Source organism: Schistocerca nitens, chromosome 2 (genome assembly GCF_023898315.1).
Source record: "Schistocerca nitens isolate TAMUIC-IGC-003100 chromosome 2, iqSchNite1.1, whole genome shotgun sequence".
Classification (NCBI taxonomy): Eukaryota; Metazoa; Arthropoda; class Insecta; order Orthoptera; family Acrididae; genus Schistocerca; species Schistocerca nitens.
The window spans coordinates 632,532,059-632,559,037 of NC_064615.1; the positions used below are offsets into that span (position 1 = coordinate 632,532,059).

At 43.1% G+C, this 26,979-nt stretch overlaps 1 protein-coding gene across 2 annotated transcripts in view; it reads right to left on the bottom strand.

Annotated features, from left to right (window-relative positions):
- The window catches only part of LOC126236744 (thyroid receptor-interacting protein 11-like), a 462,638-nt gene that overhangs the window by 303,448 nt on the left and 132,211 nt on the right, over positions 1 to 26,979 (bottom strand). For both annotated transcript variants that reach the window (XM_049946279.1, XM_049946278.1), the window contains exon 3: positions 26,297 to 26,359. In XM_049946279.1, coding sequence (XP_049802236.1) covers positions 26,297 to 26,359 — 63 coding nt within the window. The remainder of the gene's footprint in view (positions 1 to 26,296; positions 26,360 to 26,979) is intronic.

The following is a 26,979-nucleotide window of genomic DNA, read 5'->3' on the forward strand; positions in this document are numbered from 1 at the left end:
ATTTCGGCGATGTGATGCAACCACTGCGACGACTTAACGGTATTTCTGGGCGTTTGTTCTTCTTTGTGTTAGGGGTTTGGTTTCGAATACAGAAATTTTTCTTTGGAAAACCAGTAAACGCAAGAGGAAACCGCCAATAAACAACACAAACCCTCACAATCAGATTTTCTTCGTGCATTGACGACCAGACCCAGAACAGTCTACACTACTTCATAAATTGTTTGTGATTATTGAAATTTTCATCCGTAGTAAATATTCCATGGCGTTTCGGAATTACAGCGGTGCTCACATGGTATGTGGAATAGGGGTATAGTTATATTGCAAAACCTATTTGGATTCAAACTGTTTGGAACTACATGGTGAATGAGAAGTCGCTCCCTAGTTTTAAATGTCCATAAGTTTTGTGACTGTTGATATATATTAATAAACCTTATTCTGTTTTGTTACAGGATCCCCGAGAATAGCTTGAACGTCTGGTTAACGACGAGTTGGCAGGAAAGTTGACTCTACAAGAGTGCGTCCAGATCACTTCGCTGTTTGGAGTGTCGCGATGCGCAGCCCTTGTTCAGCGATGGTGGCCTGGTGTTCATGGCCTCCACGCCATACTTGACGCTAAAACCATTAGGAATTGTCACACCAGGCTAACGACAGCAGTTATGAATAAACCAGGAAGACGATCTCCATAAAATGTAGCGGGAGTAAGGGACATCTTCATGCGCAGTCCTGCTAAATCAACACGCCAAGCAGCTCGAGAGAGTGCAAACAGCAGGCACACGGTGCATATTCTTTTAAAGAACAACTTTATCTGGAAACCTCATTATGTTCAGGAGTTATCGTTTGAGGATTGTGAAAGGAAGATGTATTATGTTGTACTAGCATGGCGACTGGCCGGATTTGTTCAAGTACATTATTTGGAGCGATGAAGGGGTGTTTCACATTGGGGGATTCGTCAATCGACACAACTGCCACTGTTGGGCAGAAATAAATCCAGGAATGACAACTGAAAAACCGCAAAGCTGACCAAAATTGAAATTCTGGTGCAATATGACCGAAGATCGCCTCCTAGGTCCATTCATATTGCGGGACACCATGGACAGCGACTAGTACCGTCACATGCTGAATGAATTTGTGTGTGGCTACTGATATCACAATGGGACAGTGTTGCAGATATCGTCTTTCAGTAAGACGGAGCACCACCTCATTTTGCCTGAATCGTCCGTGACCGGCTGGACAAACACTTTGCTGGACGTTGGCTGGGACAGCGAGGATCCCATGAATGGCCTCCAGAAGTCCGACCTCGCCCGCTGTGTTGAGCGAAAGAAGGAGTGTACCGAACAAGCCCTCGCACTCTGAACGAATAAGAGGAGAGGCTCACAACTGCCCTCGGAAATGCACCAGTGACTTTACTACAGAAATCAATTGATGGCATTCCTATATGTTTTCGTCTTCGGTCGACAACGTGGGAGCATATGTAGAATTGTAGTACAGTACACACATTCTCGTGGTTCTAAGAGCCGACTACAACTTTTTTCGTGTGCAAGTATTCATTTATAAAAATTTTATAGACATTTAAAATTAAGGAAAGCTCACTTCCCGAAACACTTCCATACAGTCTACACCATCGTCTTGTAAATAAAATAAGTGTAGGCCTATACAGAATATCCGCAGAGATGTGGGATTTGATTGAAGACTTCCTAGCCAACAGAACTTACTGCATGGTTCTTAATGGGAATCACCGTCAGAAGCAAAACTGGCATCCGGCGTTCCTCAAGGTACTGTGACAGGGCTTTTGATGTTCACGATTCATTCACTGCTGAGCAAAAATGAAGGACGAAAAGAACTTTCGCACGATGTGTCACTAACTAGTAACTTATCTGGACGAAACTTGGACCAAACATAAAAAGAACTGTTATAAAATAGTACAGAAGGCAACTGAAAGAAATGACACATTTATTAAACACAACAATTACACTGAAGTCATCGCGATTTATGATGGTCACCTGCATATTACAAAAGATTGTATGTGATCATCAAGGAAAGCAATGTATGCTCGGCAACATGCTCCCATTCTGGCCAAAAGAATGGTAAGGAGTTCTTGTGGTAGGCGTTCCATTCATCCATCAGTGTGGGTGAGAATTGCTGGTGCATGCAGACGTATTTCAGCACATATCCCCAACGTACGCCACACATGCTCGATGGGATTAAAGTCGGGTTTACGGGCAGACCAGTCCATTCGTCGAATATCGTCTCTTTCCGAGAACTCCATCTGCGCTGTTCGACGAGGTCACGCATTTTAGTCCATAGAAATAAAGCGAGGAACGAATGCACCTCTGGAGAGTCGCATATGGGGAAGGAGTACAGTGTCACAATAACGTTCGCCGGTGAGTGTAACGTGTTTAAAGATTTGGAGATCAGTGCACCCATGCAACGTTATGCCTCCACACACCATAACAGGTGGACCACAACACGATCATGTTCGCAATGTTCCTTAGCTCATTACGTGTACCGCCTCTCGCCATGTGAGGGTACGGCCAGAATCACTACTCAGGCTGAGTCCACTCTCATCCGAAAAGAGAGCGCGACCTCACTCCTCGGTCAAGTCCCCAATCTCTTGGCACCTTCAAAAACCGTGCCGTCGATGTTCGAATGTCAACACAATACAACGTATTAGTTTTAGGGCAGAGACCACCTCCATGCAGTCCCAGTGCCACTGTGGAAAGTGAGATTGGGTGCCTTGTACTCCTGTTAAATGTGGTTGCTAGTTAGTTAGTTAGTTACGTTAAGTGTTCCACAGATCATTCAACCGTTTATAGAAATGATGTGGTACGAGTCAGTTTACAGGACATGAATACATCATTAGTGTTGACATTAATAAACAAAATATTTTTAGCCCTACTAATGCGACTAAACTTAAAAACTAGCATTTAAACAATTTTAAATATAAACTCATCCATGGAACAGAGGGAGCTCTTCAGAAGAAACAATTTTTTGGATTAGATTTGAAACTTGCTTTGCTACCTGTCGTAAATTTTATTTACTGACTCCAGTACATTGCTGGTATGACAATTTGTTGCACAGAAATGAATGTAGTGTGTTTTTTTTTTTTTTTTTCAAAAGTAAGGGAGGGTACATTTTCAGATAACTTGAAGAACATCATTAAAAATGTTTTCTGTTGCCTTCCCTGTAATGGGATACATTATAACGCTAGTATCAACTACAAAAAGTAGCAATTCTGCTTGTTCACTGTTAAGTGGAAGGTCATTCACGTATATAAGGAATATGAGCGGACCTAAAATTCAACCCTGTGGGACTCCATTTGTGATTCCTTCAACGTCATAAAGATGTTCTGCCTCTTCAAAATTTTTAGAATTATTCAGCACAACATTTTGCATTCTATTTGTTACGTATGATTCAGATCAGTTGTATTTATGGCCATGCATTCCATATAACTTAGTTTCTCAAGTACGATTCAAACCAGTTGTGTGTAAAGCCATCCATCCATAAAATTTATGTTTCTATATAAGCGTAACAGCATCTACACAATCAAACGGCTTGGACCACCAAAAATTGCAAACGGCTATATTTTAGTATTTAAGGCTTGTAATATTTGGTGGTTGAATGCATAAATAGCATTCTCAGTTGAGCAACCCTTCTGGAAGGCAAACTGTTATATGCTAAGTAAATTGTTTCAAGTTGAACGTGAAACTATTCTTGAGGGCATTACTTTTTCGAATATTTTGGAAAAAAATTTCAGTAAGGAAATTGGACAACAATTATATAGGTCTTTTTTGTCTCCTTTATTATCGAACAGTTTAGCAATTGCATATTTTAATCGGCCTGACAAAATTCTCTGTCAGTGGCGCATTAAATTATCACTGAGGACATTACATATTGAGTTAGAGCAACTTCACAAAATTCTGTTTGAAATTCCATTAACAGCATATGAGCCTTTGTTTTTAACAGCATATGAGCCTTTGTTTTTTACACTTTTTATAATTGTATTAATTTCAGTGAAGGATGTTGTTGCTACTTCTAGTTGCTTAAAGTTTTATGGAAGGACATTTGTAATATATTCTCTTGCTCCTTCAATTGAACCATTTAATCCAATTTTTGCTGCTACATTTAGAAAGTAATAGTTAAAAGTACTCGCAACTTGAGGACTGTCAGTCACACCATAGTAATTTATTTTAATTGTTATGTTATCTTGTACAGTGACTGACTTCGTGTCTCCCACTTGAAAGTATCTCTCACAGTTTTAATCTTATCATCAGCTTTATTTATATATATGAAGACAATAACTTGTTCTCGATAGAACAGTTACTGTTGATGACCGTGCAGCTTTTCCCTGGAATAAATGATGATTAACTGACAACCTCAGCTGCCGACAGGTGTTGTTGTTATACCTCGATGTGGACAGCTGAAAATGTGTGCCCCGACCGGGACTCGAACCCAGGATCTCCTGCTTACATGGCAGACGCTCTATCCATCTGAGCCACCGAGGACACAGATGAATAGCGCGACTGCAGGGACTTATCCTTTGCACGCTTCCCGTGAGACTCACATTCCCAACTGTCCACAATTCTACATATGTATTGTACCTTATAGACATTTGCCCACCCACTCATTACTCGCGCACGCTTTGGCGATTCCCGATAACCTGTCGGCAGCTGAGGTTGTCAGTTAGTCATCATTTATTCAAGGGAAAAGCTGCACGGTCATCAACAGTAACTGTTCTATCGAGAACAAGTTACTGTCTTCATTATATATAGTTAAAGGCTACCCAGACATTGACCTTCGTCTGTGCGAATGCGCACAGGTTGCCCAAGCTCTTGCGGGAATCGCCAAAGCGTGCGCGAGTAATGAGTGGGTGGGCAAATGTCTATAAGGTACAATACATATGTAGAATTGTGGACAGTTGGGAATGTGAGTCTCTCGGGAAGCGTGCAAGGGATAAGTCCCTGCAGTCGCGCTATTCATCTGTGTCCTCGGTGGCTCAGATGGATAGAGCGTCTGCCATGTAAGCAGGAGATCCCGGGTTCGAGTCCCGGTAGGGGGCACACATTTTCAGCTGTCCACATCGAGGTATAACAACAACACCTGTCGGCAGCTGAGGTTTTCAGTTAGTCATCATTTATTCCAGCTTTATTTATTTCTGTCAAGGAGGTGCATAATTCTGGGTATTTTTATGACTTTCCTTAAGCTACTACAGTATTTTTTGTAGCAGGCAAGTAACATCGTATCTTGACTTAATCTGACCTATACATAAATCCCCCTCTCCCTCTTAAATAAGATTTTAATTACTTTAGCTATCCATAGCTCACTTGCTTTTTAATGGATTTTCAGAATAACTTTTTAGGAAAGCTATTTTCAATTAGACACAACTGAATTTGACATTAGTATCTCTTTCTACATACACCTCGTGATGTTGTTGTTGTTGTGGTCTTCAGTCCTGAGACTGGTTTGATGCAGCTCTCCATGCTACTCTATCCTGTGCAAGCTTCTTCATCTCCCAGTACCTACTGCAACCTACATCCTTCTGAATCTGTTTAGTGTATTCATCTCTTGGTCTCCCCCTACGATTTTTACCCTCCACGATGCCCTCCAATACTAAATTGGTGATCCCTTGATGCCTCAGAACATGTCCAACCAACCGATCCCTTCTTCTGGTCAAGTTGTGCCACAAACTCCTCTTCTCCCCAATCCTATTCAGTAAAAAATGGCTCTGAGCACTATGGGACTCAACTACTGAGGTCATTAGTCCCCTAGAACTTAGAACTAGTTAAACCTAACTAACCTAAGGACAGCACAAACATCCATGCCCGAGGCAGGATTCGAACCTGCGACCGTAGCGGTCTTGCGGTTCCAGACTGCAGCGCCTTTAACCGCACGGCCACTTCGGCCGGCTCCTATTCAGTACCTCCTCATTAGTTATGTGATCTACCCATCTAATCTTCAGCATTCTTCTGTAGCACCACATTTCGAAAGCTTCTATTCTCTTCTTGTCCAAACTACACTCCTGGAAATTGAAATAAGAACACCGTGAATTCATTGTCCCAGGAAGGGGAAACTTTATTGACACATTCCTGGGGTCAGATACATCACATGATCACACTGACAGAACCGCAGGCACATAGACAAAGGCAACAGAGCACGCACAATGTCGGCACTAGTACAGTGTATATCCAACTTTCGCAGCAATGCAGGCTGCTATTCTCCCATGGAGACGATCGTAGAGATGCTGGATGTAGTCCTGTGGAACGGCTTGCCATGCCATTTCCACCTGGCGCCTCAGTTGGACCAGCGTTCGTGCTGGACGTGCAGACCGCGTGAGACGACGCTTCATCCAGTCCCAAACATGCTCAATGGGGGACAGATCCGGAGATCTTGCTGGCCAGGGTAGTTGACTTACACCTTCTAGAGCACGTTGGGTGGCACGGGATACATGCGGACGTGCATTGTCCTGTTGGAACAGCAAGTTCCCTTGCCGGTCTAGGAATGGTAGAACGATGGGTTCGATGACGGTTTGGATGTACCGTGCACTATTCAGTGTCCCCTCGACGATCACCAGTGGTGTACGGCCAGTGTAGGAGATCGCTCCCCACACCATGATGCCGGGTGTTGGCCCTGTGTGCCTCGGTCGTATGCAGTCCTGATTGTGGCGCTCACCTGCACGGCGCCAAACACGCATACGACCATCATTGGCACCAAGGCAGAAGCGACTCTCATCGCTGAAGACGACACGTCTCCATTCGTCCCTCCATTCACGCCTGTCGCGACACCACTGGAGGCGGGCTGCACGATGTTGGGGCGTGAGCGGAAGACGGCCTAACGGTGTGCGGGACCGTAGCCCAACTTCATGGAGACGGTTGCGAATGGTCCTCGCCGATACCCCAGGAGCAACAGTGTCCCTAATTTGCTGGGAAGTGGCGGTGCGGTCCCCTACGGCACTGCGTAGGATCCTACGGTCTTGGCGTGCATCCGTGCGTCGCTGCGGTCCGGTCCCAGGTCGACGGGCACGTGCACCTTCCGCCGACCACTGGCGACAACATCGATGTACTGTGGAGACCTCACGCCCCACGTGTTGAGCAATTCGGCGGTACGTCCACCCGGCCTCCCGCATGCCCACTATACGCCCTCGCTCAAAGTCCGTCAACTGCACATACGGTTCACGTCCACGCTGTCGCGGCATGCTACCAGTGTTAAAGACTACGATGGAGCTCCGTATGCCACGGCAAACTGGCTGACACTGACGGCGGCGGTGCACAAATGCTGCGCAGCTAGCGCCATTCGACGGCCAACACCGCGGGTCCTGGTGTGTCCGCTGTGCCGTGCGTGTGATCATTGCTTGTACAGCCCTCTCGCAGTGTCCGGAGCAAGTATGGTGGGTCTGACACACCGGTGTCAATGTGTTCTTTTTTCCATTTCCAGGAGTGTATTTACCGTCCATGTTTCACTTCCATACATGGCTACACTCCATACAAATACTTTCAGAAATGACTTCCTGACAATTAAATCTATACTCGATGTTAACAAATTTCTCTTCTTCAGAAACGCTTTCCTTGCCATTGCCAGTCTACATTTTATATCCTCTCTACTTCGACCACCATCAGTTATTTTACTCCCTAAATAGCAAAACTTCTTTATTACTTTAAGTGTCTCATTTCCTAATCTAATACCCTCAACATCACCCGACTTAATTCGACTACATTCCATTATCCTCGTTTTGCTTTTGTTGATGTTCATCTTATATCCTCCCTTCAAGACACCATCCATTCCGTTCAACTACTCTTCGAAGTCCTTTGCTGTCTCTGACAGAATTACAATGTCATCGGCGAACCTCAAAGTTTTTATTTCTTCTCCATGGATTTTAATACCTACTCCGAATTTTTCTTTTGTTTCCTTTACTGCTTGCTCAATATACAGATTGAATAACATCGGGGAGAAGCTACAACCCTGTCTCACTCCCTTCCCAACCACTACTTCCCTTTCGTGCCCCTCGACTCTTATAACTGCCATCTGGTTTCTGTACAAATTGTAAATAGCCTTTCGCTCCCTGTATTTTACCCCTGCCACCTTTAGAATTTGAAAGAGAGTATTCCAGTCAACATTGTCAAAAGCTTTCTCTAAGTCTACAAATGCTAGAAACGTAGGTTTGCCTTTCCTTAATCTTTCTTCTAAGGTAAGTCGTAAGGTCAGTATTGCCTCACGTGATCCAGTATTTCTACGGAATCCAAACTGATCTTCCCCGAGGCCGGCTTCTACTAGTTTTTCCATTCGTCTGTAAAGAATTCGTGTTAGTATTTTGCAACTGTGACTTATTAAACTGATTGTCCGGTAATTTTCACATCTGTCAACACCTGCTTTCTTTGGGATTGGAATTATTATATTCTTCTTGAAGTCTGAGGGTATTTCACCTGTCTCATACATCTTGCTCACCAGATGGTAGAGTTTTGTCATAACTGGCTCTCCCAAGGCCATCAGTAGTTCTAATGGAATGTTGTCTACTCCCGGGGCCTTGTTTCGACTCAGGTCTTTCAGTGCTCTGTCAAACTCTTCACGCAGTATCTTATCTCCCATTTCATCTTCATCTACATCCTCTTCCATTTCCATAATATTGTCCTCAAGTACATCACCCTTGCATAAACCCTCTATATACTCCTTCCACCTATCTGCATTCCCTTCTTTGCTTAGAACTGGATTGCCATCTGAGCTCTTGATATTCATACAAGTGGTTCTCTTCTCTCCAAAGGTCTCTTTAATTTTCCTGTAGGCAGTATCTATCTTACCCCTAGTGAGAAAAGCCTCTACATCCTTACATTTGTCCTCTAGCCATCCCTGCTTAGCCATTTTGCACTTCCTGTCGATCTCATTTTTGAGACGTTTGTATTCCTTTTTGCCTGCTTCATTTACTGCATTTTTATATTTTCTCCTTTCATCAATTAAATTCAATATTTCTTCTGTTACCCAAGGATTTCTACTAGCCCTCGTCTTTTTACCTATTTGATCCTCTGCTGCCTTCACTACTTCATCCCTCAAAGCTACCCATTCCTCCTCTACTGTATTTCTTTCCCCCATTCCTGTCAATTGTTCCCTTATGCTCTCCCTGAAACTCTGTACAACCTCTGGTTCTTTCAGTTTATCCAGGTCCCATCTCCTTAAATTCCCACCTTTTTGCAGTTTCTTCAGTTTTAATCTACAGGTCATAACCAATAGATTATGGTCAGAGTCCACATCTGCCCCTGGAAATGTCTTACAATTTAAAACCTGGTTCCTAAATCTCTGTCTTACCATTATATAATCTATCTGATACCTTTTAGTATCTCCAGGGTTCTTCCATGTATACAACCTTCTTTCATGATTCTTAAACCAAGTGTTAACCTCGTGATATATTTCCTTTTTTTAACTTACTCTTAAAATAATGTATCCTGTCCTCTTTGCATGAACTGCCTCAATACTGTAAGGTGCTATATTGTTTATATCCGTTAATTGTGCATCATGACCAGACAGTCCGTTAACAATTGGGTCTACATGAATTGTTTCAGTGTGATCACTGTCTACAAACATGTTACTCAGAGTCCTGCTATCTTGCTGCCCCTGAGTTGCATAATTCACTACTGAAATTAAATTTAAACACCCAAATAATGGTCGTCGTTCATTTTTCCTGTCTGCATCTTTTAGGAAATCTATATTAAAATCTACTAACTGTTTCTTCTCATCTGACATGTTGCTCAATAATACATCTCGATTTCTCATAAACAGCTGGAAGTTCGCTAGAGGGGATCTGTGGACTGCTACAATTACCAGCGAAGTATTGTGCACTAACAACTCACAAACACATGCCTCTGGGTTCTGATCCACGAAAAAACTGTTTGTTTCAATATTTCTGACTTTGTGTCCAACTGTTACATATGTTGCAACTCCTCTTTTTTCCATGTAACTTATATGAACACGATGCTAATCTAATCTATAATCTCTGATATTTTACTTGTCTAACTATGTGGTTACATGGTGTTGAGAGTAACGCGGAACATCTATCACTTCAGAATTTTCCACATCTTTTAGACATACAAGAAGCTCATACATCTTGTTTTTTAGCCACCTAATGTTCTGATAAATCAAATTAATTTTACTTTTCTGGAAACTATTACATATATTATGACCCAGTTCTGTTCTAATTTCTTTCAAGACTGTCTGTCTATAACATGACTCTAACCTAAAAGAAGTGCCCTTCAGACTCCAAAACACATAGAGATCTTTTCTCGTGTGCTTGTGGGCCCCCCTACACTTTCTGCACGGCGCTAAGCTCCTTCCCACTTATATTAGGTGCAGGACATGATTAGTGTTTCCCCAACTCCCAATTGCAGAACAGACACAAAACATACATTAAAATTTGTTTCAGTCGAAAGCAACGCACTCAGCTCTTTGTTTACATGGCTGACAGCTGGGTTAAGCAAGGATTGATCATGTCGCCGTAAACCTTCACAAGCCCCGTACAAGTGTGAGCTGTTGCTTGCTGCACCTACTCGTATTTCCTCCAGGTCACCTGTAGCACTACGCTCTATACTGCTAGCCAGACTGTTCCTGCTCCTCCTACTGTAAGTACCCCACCCTCTTCATCGAAATCCCTGCACAAGCTCTTATGTCCTCGGTTACTTGGTTAAGCTTGGAACTAGTTTTCACGAAGCTTGTGACATGGTATTCTACACCTAGTGTTTTCTGTACCACTTGGCCTACATCCCACCCGTGCTTGCTAGTTAGAAGTAGGATTCTTTTCTTTCTATTTGATTTTTTCACCCGACATAGCCTTAAAGTTGTTCCTGCAAGTCTGCTGCACTCATTTGCACAAAACTGATTGAGGCTCTTCTACTATTTCAGATAACAAGTCAAACTGATCACTAACCCGAATCTGAAATGTGATTTCTGATGATAATGGTTCAAATGGCTCTGAGCACAATGGGACTTAACTTCTGAGGTCATCAGTCCCCTAGAAATTAGAACTACTTAAACCTAACTAACCTAATGACATCACACACATCCATGCCCGAGAACCGCTCGGCCACACCTTCTGATGATACCTCGATTTTCTTGTTACTTGTCACCTTTTCCCAGCTCCCGCTATCTCTTTATCCCTTCAACTTATATAGTTCAACGTATGTCATTTCTAATTCCGCCAGAAGGGCACAAATATTTCTTCCCTGTTCCACGATTCTCTTATATCGATTACATCGTCTACAACTCCAGGGTAGAGCCTGAAAGTGATATTATACTGGTTTCCCCGCTGTATTCAGCCCAATAAAAACCCATCCCTCAGTCCTGACAAGTTCCTCCCACACTAACTAACCTACGACCACATCCACATTTGTCACAAATGACGATACTTTTACTGTAAACAAAAAAGCTCTAATACACATTTAAGCTGCAACAAAATACGAATTAGGGACAATTTATCTTTCGATGAGCTACGCAGCTAATTTCTGGGTAGTAGGCGAACGTAAAGAATATTTTAAAAAATTAAAAATTGCACGTACTGTTTGACGTGGGTCCTTCTTGCCTCTTGAACAATGTAAAAGTCTTCTGCTAATGTAGTTGACTGTGGCTCACCATCTCCTGTCCTTCGAGCAGCAGTGTCTGTGGTTCGGAACATTCCCCAATGCAAGAAGGATGTGAGCAATATCAAACTCCTGGACTGCATTCGTCACACTTCGTCCTCCTTCCAGTACCTCTATGATTCTTCTCCGTAAGAAGCCATCCAAATACTGTATCCGGGCCATTACCACAGTGCATCTTAACTGCTCGCTGACTGACACACACACACACACACACACACACACACACCACCTCTTCCCCCCGTTCCTTCAACTGCCTCGTGTTGCGGATCCAGCCCCATCTCGGGCTATATTTGTGCTGTCCTCAGACGATGCGTCATCCACCTTTCTGTGCGTGATTGGGAGATCTTTGGAAACATGCTCTCGCACTTTCATTCATTTCCAGCGAGTAGTTGCTTCACCTATCTCGTCCTTAGGTTTTGCGGAACAACGTATAAACGAGCTAGTGGATAACGTGTGCACTTCTCTGGGGTAAATAATGAAGATGTCAAGTTGTGTCAACGAAGGTGATAAAACTAGAGAACTGCAGAGAGCGAAAATTAGCAGCTGGTCTTCAACATAAACACATAACATAAAATGCGATAACGTAGACGAAAAGAAACGTTATCGCCTGGCAAAGTGATTGATAATCAGTCATTGTAATCAATCACAACTGTCAAATCTCTATGAATATGTGTTCGGATTAATTTAACGTGGAACGACCACACTGATCTAGCAGTGGGGAAAAGAATCTACATCTACACATCCACGTCTACATTCCGCCACCATCATCCGGTGTGTGGCTGAGGGTACTTTGTATACTGTTATTACTTTCCCCTATTCCTGTTCCAGACGCGAATGGATCGCGGGAAGAATGATTGCAGGTAATCCTCCGTATGAGCTCGAATTTCTCTAATTTTATTTTCATGGTCTTTTCGCGCGATACGTGAAGGAGTAAGCAATATATTGGTCCACTCCTCTAGGAACGTATGATCTCAGGATTTTAACAGTAAATCACACCACGATGCAGAACTCTTCTCATGTAGCGTCTGCCAATGGAGATGACTGGATATCTTCATAACGCTTTTTCTGTTACTATATGAAACCGCAACGAAACGCGCTGCTCTTCTTTGCATTTTCTCTATCTCTTCTATCAATTCTATCTGGTACGGATCGGAGACTGATTATCTGTTTTCAAGTAACGATCGAACGAATGTTTTATAAGCTACATGCTTTGTGGGTTTCCTGATAGTTCTTCCAATGAATCAGTCTAACATCTGTCTTACTTGCGATTTGTTTTATACTAGATGCTAGACAGCGGTCTATCGCAAGAGCTGTTTGCAAATAATTTACCTAAGAAAGGAGTGCCTCGCAAAATCTTCGTTGCGCCAATTGTTGGAAACTGTCAGTCGAATTGGAACTCTTTAACAGCCTCAGATAACGATTTGAGATAGATGAGACGCAAAGAATAGTTACAAAATTCGTTACGGGTTTGATTACCTAGGGAGACAGTGGCACAGAACGGCATCTATTAACATTTACGGGATGAGAGGCCTTATTGGATGCTTAAAACTGTCCGCTGACATGGCATTCTATTTTTATGGGGCATCACAATTCCTGCATATGGTTGTTGTCGATGGCGGATGGCATAATTCTCGAGTACAAGTAGTCGATCGCTAGAATCATTCCCTTTGTGCAGAATCGGTAACTGTATTTTATTTAATTCCTCCTCCTGTCTATTAAAATTAGTAAAGTGCTTATGAACTGCTACTGCCCCTCCATGCAAGAGCACTGTAATTGCTAAACCTCTAATCTCATGCAATTTGGTATCATAGTCTTCATACGTATCACTCGTAGGGATAGTGTCTTTGATCAGTAACCAAAACGTCCTCGGTTCCGGATTCGAACCCCGCTACTGATTAAATGTTGGCCGAAGACTTCCGGCATAAGAAGTCATACTCATTCTGCCAACGGGCTTGTCAAAGAGGTCAGAGGACCGGGCAGAGGTTAAGGACACTCTCTTGCCCTTGGTGAAGGAAAATGTCCTTAAAGGCGGAAGAATCCGCAATGATCAGCGGCATGACGATGCGGAAGACAATGGAAACAATTCCATTAAAGACGCGTAACGTGTATTCACACGACATGTGGCCTATAATTAAAAAAGTGTCATGGTGATCTCTCCACTGGTGAAAGATTCCGCACTAGTTCCCCATTAGGATCTCCGAGAGGGGACTGCCAAGGAGGAGGTGAACACGAGAAAAAAACTGAATAACCAAAGAAGGGATAACGCTATACGAGTCGGGGGTGGATTGTCAGAAGCTTGAACGTGGTCGAGAAGATACAAAATCTGAAAAGGGAAATGCAAAGGCTCAATCTACATATAATAGGGGCCAATGAAGTGAAATGGAAAGAAGGCAAGGATTTCTGGTCGGATGAGTGTACGATAATATCAACAGCAGCAGAAAATGATATAAAGAGAGTAGAATTAGCCATGAATAGGAATGTGAGACAGAGGGTGAGTTCTTGTGAACAGTTCAGTGATAAGATTGTTCTCGTCAGAACCGACAGCAAGCCAACACCGACAACAATAGTTTAGGTATTCATGCCGATGTCGCAAGCAAAACATGAAGAGATAGAGGAAGTATATGAGAATATTGAACGAATACGAGGAGATGAAACTCTAACAGTCATGGGGGATTGGGATGCGGTTGTACAGCAGCAAGGAGTAGAAGAATGTGTTAGGAGAGAATATGTCTTTGGTACTACGAATAAGAGCGGAGGGAGGCTAATTGAGTCCTGCAATAAATTTCAAATGTTACTAGCGAATACTCTGTTCAAAAGCCACAAGTGGAGGAGATATACTTTGAAAAGACCGGAAGATACGGGAAGATTTCAGTTACATTACGTCATGGTCAGGCAGAGATTCTGGAATCAGATATTGGATCGTAAGGCGTAACCAGGGACAGGTATAGACGCAGATCACAATTTGGTAATGATGAAGAGTAGCCTGAAGTTTAAGAGACTAGTCAGAAAGAGTCAATGAGCAAAGAAGTGCGATACGGAAGTACTAAGGAATGAAGAGATACACTTGAAGTTCTCTGAGGCTACAGATACTACGACCATGAATAGTTCAGTAGGCAGTTCGGTTGAAGAGGTATGGATGTCTCTAAAAAGAGCAATGACAGAAGTTGGAGAGAAAAACGTAGGTACAAGGAAGGTAACTGCGAAGAATCATCGGTAACAGAAGAAATACTTCAGCTGATCGATGAAGGAAAGAAGTACAAAAATGTCCAGAGAAATTCAAAAATACAGAAATGCAAGACACCTAGAAATGAAATAAATAGGAAGTGTAGGGAAGCTAGGCGAAATGGCTACATGAAAAATGTGAAGAAATCAACGCAGAAATTCTCCGACGGACCGACTCAACATATAGAAAAGTCAAAACAACCTTCGGTGAAATTAAAAGCAAGGGCGGTGACGTTAAGAGTACAAGGAGAATTCCACTGTTAAATGCAGAGGAGAGAGCGGATAGGTGGAAACAATACGTTGATATGAGAGGAAGAGTTATCTGATGACGTGATAGAAGAAGAAACAGGAGTTAATAGCGAAGAGATAGGGGACCCAGTATTAGAATCAGAATTTAGAAGAGCTTTGAAATATTTAAAATCAAAAAAGGCAGAAGAGGTAGATTATATTCCATGGGAACTTTTAAAATCATTGGGGGCAATGACAACAAAACGATTATAAACGTTGGTGTGTAGAATGTATGAGGCTGGTGATGTATCATCAGACTTCCGGAAAAATATAATCCACACAATTGCCAAGATAGTAAGAGCCGAAAACTCAGGGTCTGTTAGATGACGATCAGTTTGGCTTTAGGAAAGATAAAGGCACCAAGATGTTGTTTTGATATTAGTTGATAATGGAAGCAAGACCGAAGAAAAATCAAGACACATTCATAAGATCTGTCGACCTGGAAAAAGCGTTCGACAAAGTAAAATGGTGCAAGGTGTTCAAAATCCTGAGAAAAATAGGCGTAAGCTATAGGGAAATATGGGTATTATACAATATTTACAAGAACCAAGAAGGTACAATAGGGAGTGGTGGTAGAAAACGGGTGTAAGACAGGGTTGTAGTCTTTCGCCCCTGCTGTTCAATTTGTACGTCGAAGAAGCAATGACGGAAATCAGCGAAAGTTCAACAGTCCGATTACGATTCAAGGTGAAAGGATATCAATGTAAGAATAGCTGATGACATTGGTATCAGTGAAAGTAAAGAATTACAGGATCTGATGAATGGAATGAACAGTCTAATGAGTGTAGCATATGGAGTGAGAGTAAATGGAAGAAAGATGACAGTAATGAGAAGTAGCAGAAATGAGAACAGCGATAAACTTAAAATCAAAATTGGTCGTCACGAAATAGATGAAGTTAATGAATTCTGCCACCTAGGTAGCAAAATAGCTCATGACGGAGGGACCAAGGACGACATAAAAAAGCAGACTAATTCCGGCAAAAAGGTCTTCCATTTCCAAGAGAAATCTACTAGTATCAAACAAAGGTCTTAATTTTAGGCAGAAATTTCTGAGAAAGTACGTTTGGGGCACAGCATCGCATGGCAGTGAGACATGAACTGTGGCACAACGGGAACAGAAGAGAATAGAAGCATTCGAGATGTGGTGCTACAGAATGACGTAGAAAATTAGGTGGACTGATAAGGTAAGGAATAAGTAGGTTCTCCGCAGAATCGTCGAGGAAAAGAGAATATCGAAAACACTTGAGAAGAAGACGAGAGAGGACATGTGTTAAAGACACCAGGGAATAACTTCCATGGTACTATAGGGAGCTGCAGAAGATGAAAACTGTAAAGGGAGACAAAGATTGGGATACATCCAGCAGATAATTGAGCACGTAGGCTGCAAGTGTTACTCTGAGAAAAAAGGTCGGCACAAGAGAGGAATTCGTGGCGGGCCACAACAAACCAGTCAGAAGACTGATTACTTAAATAAAAAAGCCTTCACATTAGCATATGCTCAATTTTTCCTCCTTTCCATGCCAGAAATTACGGGCATTCACAGAGGGTGGGATTATTGGTAATTAGGCGTTCCAAAGTCAGATGCATGGCGTAGCCCCTTACAGGTATGGCTGCCAAGGAGGAGAAGAAAACCAGTGTGCACACAGTGGATGCATACTGGACGGTGTCATGCCAGATGTGGAACACGTCGTTCTGGATGCTACGAAGAGCAGAGGGTGCAACCAGTTGTACTGGTTTCTGGCCGCTATTCGAAGTGATATAGAAAGCCAGTCTTGCTTGCAAGATGACGGCAGAGCTCATCACCTGTAGCATCGTTGACAAGATACATTGCAGACCCTTGCTACAGAGCTAAGTAGATGATCCAAATCAAAGGCTCGTGTGGTTATACGACTGTGAAGGTTGCAGTCTCCTTGACTTGCAACTTAGGTGGAAAGGTACAGGGATCTGCTTAACAGAGCAGGAGTCAATTACAGGCAGAATGTGGTTAAGTGGGTAGCCGGGGATCTTAGAAGTGGACTAGGCAGTGTTTTAGGTTAAAGGGCAGTTGGTTGGTTGGTTGGAAGTTAAGGGAATAAACAGCGAAGTCGAGGTAGTTCATTTGGAGATAGCACTGACTACCAGGAACATGTTCTGATGAAAGTACGCAGAAGTGGTAAAATCGAGGAACTGAAGGTAATACTAATGCAAGAGCTCAGAAATAATTTACAGAGAAGTAAACGGATCAGGCCGATGTGTAGATCACAGTGGACGAGTGATCCCCTAGAACTCTTCCATAGCAAGAGAAACGCCGCTCGCATATGATCCCAGCCAACTCAAAGTCAAAGATAGTTACAGACCAAACATGGCCTTCTATTGGGAGATTCAGAACAACAGAAGTGAGAAGGCTAAAAACGTAATGGACATCAGTTGGATCATCAGTCATAAAAACAAGATGAGAGAAATAAGTGAGGCAGCAGGTGGTTGTCCTCGGTTCTCTGCATGCAATGGGAGCTGTCTCACCCACAGTCATCCCATTCCTGATCCATTATAGTCAAGGCAGTAAAGTGTGCCCACTATTCAACACATTGCTACACCTAAAATGAAAACAGGATGTGGCAGAAAAGGAGGCGAACTGCACCTACAGGCAATTAAAACAGAGTAAAAGTGGGGTGAAACAGGCACCTGGCAAAGGAGGAAGGACGGAGGATCGTTCCACAGCCAGCATGAACCAACGTCATCCAGCCCACCCATGCCCTGAAGGTAGTTTGAAGCCTTACATCTCAGAATGGAAACCACTTTCACAGAAGAAACGGAGAACCAATTGAACTGTCCATGAGCTATACACCAATATTAGAGGCAAAGAATTTGGAAAACCATGTTTAGCATGGAGGGCCAGCAGGAGGGGGAATTCAACAGAATATGAGCTATTGTCTGCAAGGCTCTGTAACCACAGTGTGGGCGTGAGTCCTTATATAAACTAAAACAATGGGTTATTCTGGTATGACCAAAGCCAAGTGGACATAACACAGTGAAATTCCTTCTGGGCGGAACTGAAGAAAGAGCACTATTAGCAGTAGTTTTCTTGATAGTGCGGAGTTTATTAGAAGGGACAGTAACTCGTCATATGTTTTCCATCTACAAGTGAGCAGATGCCTCATTTTTTAGCCTGCACTTCTACACCTGGGATCGACAAAGCGAATGTGAGAGGAGTGATTACTTCTGTATCCAAACAGTCAACCAATTTATTCTCTGGGATACGGACAGGATGTGGGACCGAGAGAAAAATCACTGAGTACGTAGTAGGATTAAGATAAGAGAGAAGGTTATGAATAGCAGATATCACAGAATGACAAGAGTAATGGTGATCAATGGCCTGAGTAACTGAAAATTAAAACGCGATCAAGGGAGGCTCGTTGGATAAAATGTAGACCTGTGTTAATGGCTACCAGCTCCACCGTAAAAACACTAAATGCTCCTGGCAATGAATGTTGTTCCTGACTGGCAGCCCGCATCTCGTGGTCGTGCGGTAGCGTTCTCGCTTCCCACGCCCGGGTTCCCGGGTTCGATTCCCGGCGGGGTCAGGAATTTTCTCTGCCTCGTGATGGCTGGGTGTTGTGTGCTGTCCTTAGGTTAGTTAGGTTTAAGTAGTTCTAAGTTCTAGGGGACTGATGACCATAGATGTTAAGTCCCATAGTGCTCAGAGCCATTTGAACCTGACTGGCAGGAGACATAAAAGCAGACCCATCCTATCCATGGTTTTAGAGCCACCAGTGTAACTGATAGTAGCACTCTGGTACTCTTGGAGAAAAGAAAGTACCAGATGCTGAAAGATCATGCCGTGGGGGCAACTGAAATTTTCGAACTTTGAAATTGACCGGTCCAACTTTGCAGCTTTGGTACAAACCACAGGGGGTGAGTGATGAAGAGGGGTGCTGGAAAACAAGGGAAATTCATTCTCAGGTTGTTAGGTGGAGTTCCTGGCATAGGGCTGTGAGATGCACTCCAACTGGTAATCCCTCCTGAGGGCAGGTGACGAGATCAATGCCTGTCGTATGCAAAAGAATATGTGAAATTGCTGATGAGAGAATTGTCGGATGAGGAAATTATCAGGTAGTGATTTCGTAAGTGAGCAACAGCTGGTATCATCCATGCCGAAGAGGTTCGACAGAACTAGTGCGGAAGGCGTCAGTGACCATTCAGATGCCATGATGATGGAATGGGACTAACAATTTCAAAGCTGCAGATGCCGCTGACGCATAAACCTGGCAACTCCAGTCCAGTTGGAGCAAGACAGACCAGGGCCGGATAAATAAGGAGAAGACTAGCATGATACAAAATCCATGAGGCATTGGCGTGCAACCAGGAGCATTAATCTTCCATATGCCACAACGAAACGCCTTTCTTTTAATGATTGCCACCCCAATTCACGTATCATATCCGTGGGGCTTCTCCTCTGTTTCGCTTAATGAAAACGAGCTGCCCGTCTTTGAAGTTTTTCTATGCCTTCCGTCGCGGATCCCACACTGTACAGCAGTACTCCAGAATCCTAAATCGTTTATGTAGATTAGCAACAGCAGGGGACCTACATCACCTTCTATATTTTCGGTTTTTTTTCGTATTCTGCTGAAGGTGCCACGGTTAACAACTTGACCACGTTTTCGGCTTTTTTTTTTTTTGTTTTCGTAAACTGCTGAATGTGCCACGGTTAACAACTTGAGACAGGTTGGAAGCACCAGAGAAGCCTCCTTGTACGACAAAAGACGTTCACCAGATTTAATAGTCTGTTAAATTCCTTTGTTCGTGACATTAGCAACGTCAAATGTGCCTAGCGTGTCTGACCGCGGTAGTGAACATGCTATAACATGTTTCTCGTTAGCTTTCCTAGAAGCAAAAAGCAGTAGTACATTTTACTTCATTTCAGTTGTTTTTTGACGCGTAGCTTTTGTGCCCACTGCTTTATGATGAAAATGAAAGGCAAGATTAGAAACATAAAAAAGAATAGTTAGCTATGAATAAAAATACATCAATATGTAACAAAGCGACAGCTGCTGCTCAGAGCCACGACAACGCGATGCAAGCTGAAATAATTAGAAATATAAAGATTTGTGGTCATATTGGTGTTTTACAGTGGTATAAACTGTATGTAATAGTAAAATATAAACTTGGTTAAACACATTTGGGATTTTACCTTTAGTTTTTTATTATAGTGGGGACTAATTTGTTATAGAACTTCTTATTTTCAAATTTTATGCGTTTTTTAGATATCTTTTACCGTAATTTTTTTCAGAAACAAAAAATAATAATAAATGTAAATAGACTCTGTACAATAGAGGGGTTCAGTTCAATCACTGCTGGCCGCAATTTATATCTATTTACAGCTCAACACTGATCTTTTATTTCAGTTTTTGACACACCTACTAGGGAAACAAGTGTGGTGACTGCTTGCCAGGGGTAAGAGGCTACCTATACATTTTAAGGTTCACTATATACCATGCGTTTGCTGTCATAATGAATAAAATGTTCGAAAATTGCTCTTTCACTACTTTTCTAGCTATGTAATCATATTTTTTGATCACAGGATAGCCTGAGGGTGGTATTGTCGACAGTAGGCAAAATAGGTGAATTGCGACTATAAGCACAAACATACACTTTTTTAGTACTAACTTTGTCACTGTTCCATCGCCAATATGTAGGGAGTATGCATTAGAAATTAACTGCGTACTGTACAGCAAAACAAAATAGCGTGTAACTTTGGGATTCCTAGATGAATTCCTCGCATTCCATTGGCCAACAAATTAAGTGCTAAGAAAAAGAAGGGCCACAGCCGATTTTCTCGGGGTGAAATACAGAGAATTTTATTTCCCGTTGTGTCAGAGACTTCAACACAGTGTTCTTAGTTACTCCTCGGAAATAATTGAAGTGATGCTGTGCACATTCAGTAATTCCTTAGAAATGAAGCGTATCACTTACGTCTTTATCCACATTTTTATATATTTTTTTTAATTCTAAACTTATTACATTTTTGCAACACTTTCTCTGTCAGATGGTGAAAATGGCGCTAAGCTACCAGAATGTGCATTCTTTCGAATGAAATGATTTGCAATGTGAATCTGTCATGGTTTTTTCCCTGTTTCCTTACATTTGGACATTTCGCTCTCGCAGTCTACAATTATTGTCTCGTGCAACGGCTGCAGCAGCCGAGCAGTCAGCGACGTGGTCGCACGCCGCGTGGGCTGCCCGCCGGCTAGGTGTGGCGTCGCAGGACGCGCCGCGCTATCGCGCCCACGTTGCGCTTTCTCGCGCTGATAACGCTGCCCCAGGGGTGCTCAAACGCCGGCCACCTCCTCGGCCGGCGCTGCCTGTCCGCGCCTAATAACCTCTTATCCGGCTGCAGCAGCCACCTTCGATTGCAAGAGTGCAAGAGCTTTTCAACGGCCAGAAGGCTTGTACAACTTGTCCACTCTCCAAATCAGGTACGCTGGTTACGATGGTGACGGAATTTTCAAGGGAGGTAACAGCGTGGTCATTAGTCTCTTTATCCTCACAATCAACAGGCCAATAGAAGAGTTTCCCGAGTAATGCAGACTGAGTCGCTTCAAGAGCTGCGACGCTGATCACAGGAAATGATTTAAGGAGAACGGTGTTGAATCGGAGGTTGGACATCCGCTTGTCTTCCCAATGTGAGATAAGTCTTCTGAGACGCGATGGTAAGTCAGCTTTTCGGATTGGTATTGACAGAAGATACACTGTGGAGGCTTCTTTAACTGATTTATCAGCACGATCCGCGCCCAAGATGCCAAAGTAGCACACCATCTAGAGGAAAACAACCGAAGATCCTTTATTCTCGAGGTCGCATAAAAGTTCGTGAATGGTGAACGCCAACAGATGAGTCCAAGCGTAATTATCAATCGCCTTCAAACTGCTGAGAGAGTCCTGCGTAGGGAAATACACTGACAGACGAAATACCACAACGCAAAAAAATAACTATGTAGAGTAATGAAATTTCGGCAATACATTTGTCTACGTAATATATCTGATTAAGATTGCAAGATCACGGGTTAATGTAAGCGCGAGATAAGCTCTTGCAAATGTGAAATGCTGGTACATTAACAACCGGTGTTCATCCAAAAATGCAAACGTGGATCCATTGTGTTGTACACGTGCAGGATGTCAGTTTGAGAGATTGAGTTCCATGCCTATTGCACTTGGTCGATCACTACAGGCACGGTTAAAGCTGTTTGTGGATCACGCTGGAGATTTCGTGTGATCATGCCCCATGTGTGCTCGATTGGAGACAAATCTGGTAATCGTGCAGGCTAAGACAACATGTCGACACACTGTACAGCATGCTGGGTTACAACAGCGGTATGTGGGCGAGAGTTATCCTGTTGGAAAACACGCCCTGGAATACCGTTCATGACTGGCAGTACAAGTGGTCAAATCTGCAGATTACGAAGAAATTTGCAGTCGGGGTGCGTGGGCTAACCATAAAAGTGATCCTGCTATCATAAAATCGTGCCCCAGCACATAACTGCAGACCTAGGTTCAATGTAGTACTCAGACAAGTTGGCTCCAGGCCCTCAACCGGCCTCCTCCTAACCAACACACGGCCGTCATTGGCACAGTGGCAGAACCAGCTATTATCAGTAAACACACCACTGAAGTCGCAAATGGCGATGGTTTGGGTTTAGTGGAATGCACGCTAAGGGCGTCTAGCTCGGAGCTGTAACCGATCTGTAACAGTTCGTTGTGACACTGTGGTGCCAATTGCTGCTACAGATGCAGTACCATGCGACAGAGCCAAATGGTCAACACGATGGTCTTCCGACTCGGTAGTGTCACATAGCCATCTGTAGCCTGGTCTTCTTGCGATTGTACATTCTTGTGACCACCACTGCCAGGACCGATGACCATAGCAGTCTGGTCCCTTCAATCCCGCAAACCAACCAACAACCACTGCTAGCAATCGTCTGTAGTGACTATACTCATGCCAAGCCTTTCTTCACTTACTTTACTTTTTCGTGTCTGGAGATTTGTTTCAAAACCCAATGTCGGGCCAAGTCCAATGTTTCTCTCTTCTCGAGCCATAGTTCGTCAAGGAGATCGACTGTACTACAAACCGAGGAATACACCACGAGAGGAGCCCTGTCTGCGGGGTGGGTGGACACGTTATTGTGCGTTATTCTGACAAAAACTATGCGTTTATCCTAGAACTAAAATATACGACATTCGTGGGGCAGATGGAACACTGTAGAAGGTGTTCCATATCCTGAACTTCACCACAGTCGCATTTGTTGTCTCCGTCCTTGAAGCCCCATTTGACTAGGTTTGCTTTAACTGGTGCTACGCCTGTTCTGATGCGGTTCAGTGTTCTCCAAATCTTCCAGCTTGATGTACTGCCGCTGGGTATTTCTCGAGAGGCAGGGTAGTCCTTCGGAGGCTCGTTCAATTCACTAGTGAGAAATCTCTTGCGGGATTTAAGTCTGCTACGTCCACATGAAGAACCATGCAGCGGGTGGCGCTCGTCAAAAATCTGTTTAAATTTTTCTGTATGTTCGTGCGCAATTCTTCTGGATTCAGGAGATTAGAATCCATCTGCTTCGTATATTTTCCCAAGTGGAGTGGGTTTCATGCATCCTGTTGTTAGCCTGCATGTTTCATTAAGGACCGTAGTGACTTTTTTGGCATGTGTGGATATCACAGCCCTATTGCACGATCTCGTTCAAACTCAGTGAAATGCTGTTAATGGCGTCTATGTTACCTTAAGTGTATTCCTGACTAACATCAACACACAATTTCCAGTCTTAAAGATAACTAACGCTCACGACCGTTACAGCGTGTATTTGAAGCAAATCTGATTTGCATCCTGATGCTACTAGCGCCACTCTTATGCGACTGGCGCGGAATATGAATAGACGTTACGGTAGCTTGACGCCATTTGCAAAGTCTGACGGACCAAGACGTAGAAACACGCCTACCAACTTCCGTTCATGTCGAACAACTCCTCCCTTGGGGCTGTGATTTTTTTTCCCGTCAGTGTTTCCGGCCCACATAGGTTTGTAAGTATGTTGAGAGCTCATAGTTCTGTGCATCGGAACTAATTCTACAGTTTAGATACTGAACAGTAGGAAGAGCGCGTTGTTCATAAACATTTTATCGGTGAACGCACAGCCAACTTTCTCATCGTTCTTGAAGCTGTCGGTACAAATCGGACTAAAAGTTGTGTTGTCGTGGAGGGCAGGATAGAACCTACAGCGACGGGTGTTAGGCCTGTATGATCCCTAATGCGATACTGGAGATCGATTGTGCTACAAACCGAGGAATACACCACGAGAGGAGCCCTGTCTGCGGGGTGGGTGGCCACGTTATTGTGCGTTATTCTGACAAAAACTATGCGTTTATCCTAGAACTAAAATATACGACATTCGTGAGTAATGTCATACAGCTTGTGTCACGGACTACCTGCGGGGAAACAAAACCAGTGGACGAGATCTGCCGAGGAGAAACCAGCTGGATAGCAGACAGGTGGTATGCGTAGAAGCCCATTTAACTGACTCTCAATAATGTTTCGCAGACCAAAGGGCCACTTAGTGAAACAGGGCTTTCTACAAGACCCAGCGCTCTCGTGCGTGCTACTGCACAGGGAAGTAGAGAATAGACAATGTACTCTCGAATGTGGTACGTGCAACTTGCCATAACACTGGGAAGACACTGCTGCAGATCTGTTTACAGACAGACACTTAAGTCCATACAGCTGTGCATCGTTATTTGGGATATGTTTATTTAGTAACTATTGAAACAGTATTTGATTTTTTTGTACTTTCAAATTATCGTTTCTAACACGAAATAAATAGAATATAACAAGATAGTGTGGGTTACACGAAGCGAATGAACTCAGCTACTACATCTTACAGCGCAATTCTACACTTCCGTTTGCAACCCATTTCAGACCTGTGAATAAACAACAAAAGGATACATTTTGTAAGGTGATCTCAGTAAAAGTAGAAGAAAAGGTAACAACTAAACTCGACGTAGTGTCTGTTAAGCTCTACTCCGGTACGAAAATTCCTGATTCAGACTGCAGGCTTCTGTGGTGAATTCCACCGATGAAATCATCTCAGTTTATCGGCAGTGTGACACTCTGAGGATGACGGATAGGAAACTTGTCGAAACGTGTTTCCTATATGAAGCTTTTAATCGTCATTCATTTCTTGCGCACCTGACTCTTCCAATGGAAGGTTAATTAATAACTGGCAATTGACCGGCAAGGATTTGTCAATTTTTCTTATAAGTCTCTGGTCGGATGTCATTCCTAATGCCAGAGACGTCAGTAATCGTATGGGAGGCAAGTCGTGTGAAAACTTTGTTCTAACTGTAAATGTACTTTAATTGATGATTAGTGCTCGACTTACACACAGCTTTACCGAGAAGACCTTTTTTTTGTTTATACGCTGCGATGAACATTACTGAAATTATTAATCAAGTCGATTTCTCTGCTGTATCATCTAGAGGCCGCTATTCCAGTAACACTGCAGGATGATAGCCTCCATGGAGGTTGGAAGTTACGTAGAGACACGAGTGATACCTTCAAACTTTAAGTGGTTCGTGAGCCATACACGAATAGCAAAACTGGTAGGCCACTGCTCTCGAAACGCATGGATCCAGTTAGAGTCATGTTGCGGCCCACAAAACTAGCTTGACAACGATGCTAATCGCGGCATATATTTCACTTATGAACGTAAAAAGGTTTCATTGTATTGTAACTGCTTGTGTATAGTGTTTCTGATGTGGAAGTCAGGTCCTTGGCCGAAATTTTCATGTTCAAGTATGGAAAACCTCCCGCAAAAGTTATCTTTGGCTAGTTACTGTAGCATATGAAGACGATGCGCGACCTCTGTTTGGATGTGTGTCAGTTCCTTGTCTTATAAGTCAGCATACTCAGCGCCACCAAAGCGACCAAGTAACATATACCTCTTCAGTACAGCATGTGGTACTTTCTTAGATCTATAATGATAATAATAGGTCACTGATGAACACCATATATCGTAAAGCCTTACTTGTGCTGTTCTTGCCGCGCAGTTGCTTAAAAGTAGTAGTTGCAGTATCACAGTCAGCGTGTCACTGTCGTTTTATTTGCAGCACCGCTTCTTTGGTCTTACACAAACCCTAGCGACTGCCGTGAACTGGACTTAACTTACCTCCGCAGCGCCGTCGCGCGGTTCTCTCTGCAATTGGGAGATCTGTTTACGCAGCGCCGATATCTGAAATAAACAATGAAAATGTGTTACTCCTCTTAACAACGTAGATGATCGGCGACCTAGCGTCACCTTGATGTTGCGGTCGGATTTGACTTGACGATCGGAATGCTGCGCGTATTCCCATATTAGGCTCCTTCACAGATACACTAATAATATCGAGAATGCAGCGGCAAAGCATAATAGCGTCATTATGTGTCAATTACTGGCTTACCAGAACGTGTGTGATAATAGTAGATTTCTCATAGATGACTCTATTAACCAACAATAATGTTGTAAAATATTGCTAAATCTTGATAACATTATGCCTGATATAAAGACCGGAAAATAAATTTGCACTTCACCAAAAGTAAAAATGCAGTAGGCCTTTGACTGTACAATCAATTATCTAAACCTAGAATCAGTCGAGTTACATAAATAACTGACAATAAAAATGTGAGTATATATTAAGGGGAATCATCACACATTCTGTTGTGCGTAACGCAAAGGTCAGGCTTCGTTTTATTGCTAGGTTACATGGAAAACATAGATTGTCTACCAAAGAGAAAGTCTACCGAACACTATTACGATATGCACTGGGTTACTGCTGAAACATGTGAGATCCACGTCACACATTCGACCAACAG